Source organism: Eimeria necatrix, genomic scaffold (genome assembly GCF_000499385.1).
Source record: "Eimeria necatrix Houghton genomic scaffold, Enh_scaff296, whole genome shotgun sequence".
Classification (NCBI taxonomy): Eukaryota; Apicomplexa; class Conoidasida; order Eucoccidiorida; family Eimeriidae; genus Eimeria; species Eimeria necatrix.
Window position 1 is genome coordinate 1 of NW_013655290.1, and position 6714 is coordinate 6714.

Consider the following 6714-nt stretch of genomic DNA (forward strand, 5'->3'; position numbering starts at 1 on the left):
GGGTTTAGGGTTTAGGGTTTAGGGTTTGACCTGTTTGTGCTGCCTGGCCTTTTCTTTCCAGCGCCTAATGGCGAGTTGGAGGCGTTCTATTTGCTGGTGTTTAGGGTCCAGGCTCTGGGCCCAGAACCTAGGGTTTAGGGTTTAGGGTTTAGGGTTTAGGGTTTAGGGTTTAGGGTTTAGGGTTTGACCTGTTTGTGCTGCCTGGCCTTTTCTTTCCAGCGCCTAATGGCGAGTTGGAGGCGCTCTATTTGTTGGTGTTTAGGGTCCAGGCTCTGGGCCCAGATCCTAGGGTTTAGGGTTTAGGGTTTAGGGTTTAGGGTTTAGGGTTCGACCTGTTTGTGCTGCCTGGCCTTTTCTTTCCAGCGCCTAATGGCGAGTTGGAGGCGTTCTATTTGTTGGTGTTTTTCCTGGACTTGTTTGGCGAGGGTTTGGTCTTGAGCGGAGAGTCTTTTGAACTCCTGGACTAAACCCTCGGTGGCAGCAGCGTGGCTTTGCGCGGCTTTCTCTAAACCCCCTTTTAGGGTTTGCGCTGCTGCTGCTGCTCGCGACTGCAGCTGGTGCTGCAGCTCCACTGCGCGGTTTTGAAACAGCGACAAGTCGCTGCTTTGGTGGAAGTTTTCTTCGTACGCCAGCGCCGCGTCTTCTTCCCGAATCTGAAACCACAAACCCTTTTTTAGGGTTTAGGGTTACGTCCCTCCGGCCCCCCGGCGGCCGCCTCCGCCGTTTGGCCCTCCCGCACCCGGGCCCAGAGACAGGCTCCGAGAAGGGGCTCTAGGGTTTAGGGTTTAGGGTTTAGGGTTTAGGGTTTAGGCTGCAGCGTCTGGGGATTAGAGGCTAGCGAGTGCTCTGTAGGGGCCACGCCCTAGGGTTCAGGCTCTAGCCTTTATGGAACAGGGTTTAGGGTTTAGGGTTTAGGGTTTGGGACTTAGCCAAGCCTAAACCCTAAACCCTAAACCCTAGACCTTAGTGGGGCCGTCAAGGTTAAGAAGCAGGGCCGCGTAAAGAAACATCCGAAGCCCCTGGACCCTAAACCCCAAATACTTGGCCTTAAACCCCAAACCCTAAACCCTAAACCCTAAACCCTAAACCCTAAATTCGTAATCCCAAGCCTCACGTCCAGATTCCTTCGGCACTAGACCGTAGCGCTGGGCTGAAGCCGCGAAAGCATATCCCCCAACCCTACTAAACCCTAAACGCTAAACCCTAAACCCTAAACCCTAAACCCTGGGCCTCACGAGCTGCGTGAGGGTTTGGAGTTGCCTGATGAACTCGGAATGGCTGTTTTTGATTTGTTGAATGCTTTGGAAGAACTTGTTTTTCATTTCTTGAGATCTTTCTTGAAAATAAAAAAAAATGTTTTTTCTTCTTTTGTCTTGAAGAGAAGAAAGCTGAGAATGAGTGGCTTCGAGTGTATGTACACCGGACTCCAAACCCTCGTCGTCGTCCTGTAAACCCCATTTTAGGGTTTGCAACACGCTGTTCGTACTCTCCACCAAACCCTCGTGCTTGCCGATCTCGCGCTCCAAACCCTGCAAAGCTTCTTGCTTCTGCAGTCACCCAAACCCTAAACCCTAAACCCTAAACCCTAAACCCTAAACCCTAAACCCTAAACCCTAAACACTAAGCCCTAAGCTGCAGTGAGTTGCTCAGCCAGTGGCTTTGAAAGAGGGGCTCTATTTTCCCCGCCCGCTTGAGGGCGCTGCTGAGGGCCTCCAAATTAGGGTTTAGGGTTTAGGGTTTAGGGTTTAGGGTTTGTTCTCACTTTAATTTTTGTTGCTTCTTCTATCCACTGCCCCAGCAACTCCTTCTGCGGGCGATCTGCATGCTGCAGCACGAGGGCTGTGCTTTCCTGAGGTGTACATACACCTCAGATTCGCGAGGGTTTAGGGTTTAGAGCCAGGGTTTAGGGTTTAGAGCTAGGGTTTAGGGGCTAGGGTTTAGGGGCTAGGGTTTAGGGTTTAGGGCTTGGATATTTAGCGCCTGCAGGCGGATTGGGCCGCCTGGGCAACGCAGCTCCCGCGTGGTGACCCCAGCAAAGAGACAAACCCTAAACCCTAAACCCTAAACCCTAAACCCTAAACCCTAAAGCCCTACTTCGATGTGCTGCCGCCTCGCATCTTCTTGGAGTTTTTGTAAATCAACTTTTGGTTGAGGGACCTTCCGCTTCGGCTTCTTTTTCGGCATTTTGGAAACCCTAAACCCTAAACCCTAAACCCTAAACCCTAAACCCTTTCTAGGCCTAAACCGAGTTCCCGGCCCCTAAACAATGAAGCCGAACGACTAGGGACTAAATGTAAACCCTAAACCCTAAGTTCCAAACCCTAAACCCTAAACCCTCGAGAGCGTGATACTCGTGCTGCAGTCATCTACGGGATCGCCCGGAGGCTCTCAGTTCTTCCGGCGGAAACCCTTAACCCTAAACCCTAAACCCTGAACCCTAAACCCTAAAAATGAATTTCTTGGACTTCGAAAATAAGAAGTAAATTTTATTCCTGTGTATTTGTTGCAGCAGCAGCAGCAGCCGCTGCTGCTGCTGCTGCTGCTGCGGCTGCGGCTGCCAGGCTTTGTCTCGCAGAGACATGGGGCTGCTGCAGCAGCAGCAGCAGCAGCAGCTGCTGCTGCTGCATGCTTGAAAAACGTGTGCTTGAATCTTTTTCGCGTTTTGTAGGAACCAAAGAAGCCTAAACCCTAAACCCTAAACCCTAAACCCTAGAGATGCGACAGTTAGTACTCCCCTCCATCCTTGTAGGGCTGCTGACTCATGAGACCTCCTGTAAGTACACAAGTCCTCAAACCCTAAACCCTAAACCCTAAACCCTAAACCGCTCGCCTAAGGCGCTAATCGCCAAACCCTAAACCCTAAGCCGCGCAGCAGAGAGCAAGGGCTTCACAGTGCCTCGAAGGGTAGATATGCAAGTTGCAACAGGGTTTAGGGTTTAGGGTTTAGGGTTTAGGGTTTAGGGTTTAGGTTTCAGGGTTTAGGGCTTAGGGTCCGCAGTCTTGCCCTCTCACTGGAGCGTCCCATCACTCCCTCACCTCCAGCCAACCTGAAACCCTAAACCCTAAACCCCAAACCCTAAACCCTAAACCCTAAACCCCAAACCCTAAACCCTAAACCCTAAACCCTCGGTGCGTGTTTCTGCAGTCTGCAGCGCCCGCGTTCTCTCTCTTGGGGCCCAGGGGCCCCTACTGAGTGATGCAGCAGATTTGGGGTTTGCTGCTGTCGATAGTGCTGAAGACCCAGCAGCAGCAGCAGCAGCAGCAGCAGCAGCAGCAGAGCCCGCTGCGAGCCCTAGAAGCAGCAGCAGCAGCTGCCGCAGCAGCCGGTGGCGGCCGGTGAATCAGCTGCTGCTGACTCCCGGCTCGCTGCTTCCCTGTGAAGCAGACCCAGCAGCAGCAGCAGCAGCAGCAGCAGCAGTAGACCCAGAAGCAGCAGCAGCAGCAGCAGCAGAGCCAGCAGCAGCAACAGACGCAGCAGCAGCTTTGGCCGCTGTTCCCCTTGAAGAGCCTGCTGCCGCTGAGGCTGCGGACACAGCGCAGCACCCAGCAGCAGCAGCAGCAGTCGACAGCAGCAGCAGCAGCAGCAGCAGCAGCAGCAGCAGCAGCAGCAGCTGGTTCTCCACTTTCCTGCAGCACTTGGCCTACGCAGCAGCAGCACAGTCTGCTGCTGTCTCCGGCGTCTCAGTGTACTCTTCGCTGCTGCCAGCCGTCAGTCCCCCCGCTGCTGCTGCAGCAGACACGGCAGCAGCAGCAGCAGACGCAGCAGCAGCAGACACAGCAGCAGCAGCAGCAGCAGCAGCAGCAGCAAACAGCTGGCGGGACTGGGTCTCTGCCTTTTTTGCCAAAGTGGACCAAAAGCTGGAGGAAGGAGGGCCCGCCTTGTTTGCAGAAGTTTACGACTTCACTTTGTAGGCAGCAGCAACCTGCTGCTGCTGCTGCTGCTGCTGCTGCTGCAGCTGCTGCTGCAGCAGCAGCAGCAGCGGCTGCTGCTGCTGCTGCTGAGGCCCAGGCGGGAGCTGCACAGGAGGCGGAACAGCAGCAAGCCGGGGAGGGCCAAGCGCCGAGGCTGCTGCTGTTCAGCAGCAGCAGCAGCAGCTGCTGCAGCAGCAACAGCAGCAGCAGCAGCTGTAGCAGCAACGACGGCAGCTGCAGCAGCTGCTGCAACAACAGCAGCAGTTGCTGCAGCAGCAACAGCAGCAGCTGCTGCAGCAGCAACAGCAGCAGATAAAAGCAAATGGCAAAAGAAGTTTTTGTTGAATTAGTAAATTCAAAAAGAAAAGAAAAGCAACGGGACCTCTGGGGTGTACGTACACCGCACGGCGCTCAGGTGTACGTACACCGCAGCATCGGAAGGCCCAGAGTGTGGGGCCCCGCAAAAGCCGTAGAGGTTTAGCAGCAAAAGCAGCAGCAGCAGCAGCAAGTGCAGCTGCTGCAGCAGCAGCTGCTGCTGCTCTGCTGCAGGTGAAGCTAGCGCGCCAGCAGCAGCAGCAGCAGCAGCAGCGAATGCATTTGCTGCTATGTACAGCTGCGGCTGCAGGGCGTTGGCGCCACTGCAGCAGGGCTGCAGCAGCAGCAGCTGCTGCTGCAGCACGACTGCAGCAGCAGCAGCAGCTGCTGCTGCGGACTAGTGTTTCTTAGACGCTGCAGCAGCAGCAGCAGCAGCTGAAGTAACTGTTTAGGGAGCAGACAGAGCGCTTTCCCGTGGCTGCTGCAGCGGCTACCACCAAAGCTAGGACTTCTTCAGGGTTTAGGGTTTAGGGTTTAGGGTTTAGGGAGTCAGTGGCCTGGAGCCTCAGATCAAGGAACCCTGGGAGTCTTCAGCGGCGCTCTGTAGTGCTGAAGGCCCCCAGTTCTGTATCCTCCGTATGAGGGTTTAGGGTTTAGGGTTTAGGGTTTAGGGTTTAGGGTTTAGGGTTTGCGCAGGCGCAGAGGCGGTGTCAGCTTGGAATGAAGTAGGATTTGAGGTTAGGGTTTGGGACTAGTCTGTTGTTTGAGGGCCTGAAATGAGGGTTTAGGGTTTAGGGTTTAGGGCCGAGGGTTTAGGGTTCAGGGTTTAGGGTTTAGGGTTTGTATGGCCCAGGGCATCGGGGCTGGGGCTGTAACTCAGGACCCCGAGGCAGCGCTTGAGGCGTTGCAGGGTTTAGGGTTTAGGGTCTAGGGTTTAGGGTTTAGGGTTTAGGGCGGTTTGCTGCTGCGCGCTCCTTTCTCTAGTGTCTAGACACCTCAAGAGCTCCTTCAGACATCGGCCCCGCTTCCCTGGGGCCCTAGGTTCTTGCTGCTGCTGCTGCTGCTGCAGCAGCAGCAGCAGCAGCAGCAGCAATTCGTTTGCTGTTTAGTGTTTTAATTTGGTTTCTTTTAACGGCTGCAGAGAAGAGTCTCAACAGTCTGCAGACGCGCGCAGACATGCAGCAGCAGCAGCCGCAGCAGCAGCAGCAGCAGCAGCAGCAGCAGCAACAGGCTCAACTTAAATGGACGAGCCCTTCTTATTTGCATTTCTGTCATTGCTGCTGTAGCTGCTGCTGCAGCGCAGCAAACAAAGACACATAGGGGCCACTTGACAGCCGGGGCCCCTGGGAGCAGCAGCAGCAGCAGCAGCAGGAAACACATGGGTGCTGCTGCTGCTGCTGCTGCTGCTTCTGCTGCTTTAGAGCTCAACAGCAGCAAAGAGCACAGCCAGAAGACGCACCTGTAAGCTCGGGGGCCCCCAGGGGCCTCGAGGCGCCGGGGGCCCCCCCGAGAGCATCGCCTGCAGCAGCAGCAGCAGCAGCAGCAGCAGCAGCAACACCCGCAGCAACTGCAGCAGCTGCAGCAGCAGCAGCAGCAGGTAGAGATGCCTGCAGCGGGCGGCGCGTCCCGTGTTCTGCGGTCGCGTACTGCAGCGGCAGCAGCAGCAGCGACAGCAGCAGCAGCAGCGCCTGCTGCAGCAGCTGCTGCAGCAGCAAAGAAGACCGGCAAGCGGCGCGCAGGGGGAGCAGCAGCAGCAGCAGCAGGGGGCGTCAAAGCAGCCGCTGCAGCTCCAGCAGCAGCAGCAGCAGCAGCAGCAGACTTGCTGCTGGGGCCCCTCAATGAGGAAGTGGGGGAGCACCCCTGGGGCCCCCACTGCTTCCCTTTTGGCTGCTGCCCCTGGGGCCTCCTAGGGGGCCCCCAGGGGGGCCCCCAGGGGCCGCCCAGCCGCGCAACACCCCCCACGACGCGCAGGTCCAGCAGCAGCAGCAGCAGCAGCAGCAGCAGCAGAGTAGGGAACGAGGGTCTGTACGTGGTGCAGCTGTGCTCGCTGACTGCTGCTGCGCTGGAGTGGCTGCAGCAGCAGCACGGGCAGCAGCAGCAGCAGCAGCAGCAGCAGGGGCCGCCAGCAGCAGCAGCGAGCGCGGTGTACGTACACCCCGTGTCCCTCAAAGTCCACAAACTGCAGCCCGAGAGGCCCCTCCCCTTCTTGGATGTTTTGGTGGTGGGGGCCCCCTTCAAGGAGGGCCCCCGGGGGGCCCCCGAGCAGCAGCAGCTGGCAGCAGCAATCCAGGGGGCCCCCCATCTTGCTGCAGTGGTCATAAAGGGCGACAGCAGGTGGCTGGCCTTTCTTGCTGCTGCATGCACCCGCAGCAGAAGTCTCTCGCGGCTGATTCTCGAGGACATCCGGGAAGCAGCAGCAGCAGCCCCCAGCAGCAGCAGCAGCAGCAGCAGCAGCAGCAGCAGCAGCAGCAGCAGCAGCAGCAGCAG

At 57.1% G+C, this 6714-nt stretch overlaps 2 protein-coding genes across 2 annotated transcripts; one reads left to right on the forward strand and one right to left on the reverse strand.

The window, feature by feature from the left end:
- Positions 1-469: 469 nt before the first annotated feature.
- ENH_00040160 (hypothetical protein, conserved) lies at positions 470-2184 on the reverse strand (the record flags this gene model as incomplete). Its single annotated transcript, XM_013585215.1, has 5 exons — positions 470-653; positions 1089-1150; positions 1487-1547; positions 1763-1849; positions 2095-2184. Coding segments are annotated over 5 exons (484 nt in total), but the record flags the coding sequence as incomplete, so codon positions are not given.
- Positions 2185-2715: 531 nt separating this feature from the next.
- ENH_00040170 (hypothetical protein, conserved) lies at positions 2716-5468 on the forward strand (the record flags this gene model as incomplete). Its single annotated transcript, XM_013585216.1, has 6 exons — positions 2716-2773; positions 3146-3908; positions 4781-4863; positions 4924-4964; positions 5081-5145; positions 5369-5468. 6 exons carry the CDS (start codon positions 2716-2718, stop codon positions 5466-5468), a joined length of 1110 nt encoding a protein of 369 aa, XP_013440670.1.
- Between the last annotated feature and the right edge of the window lie 1246 nt (positions 5469-6714).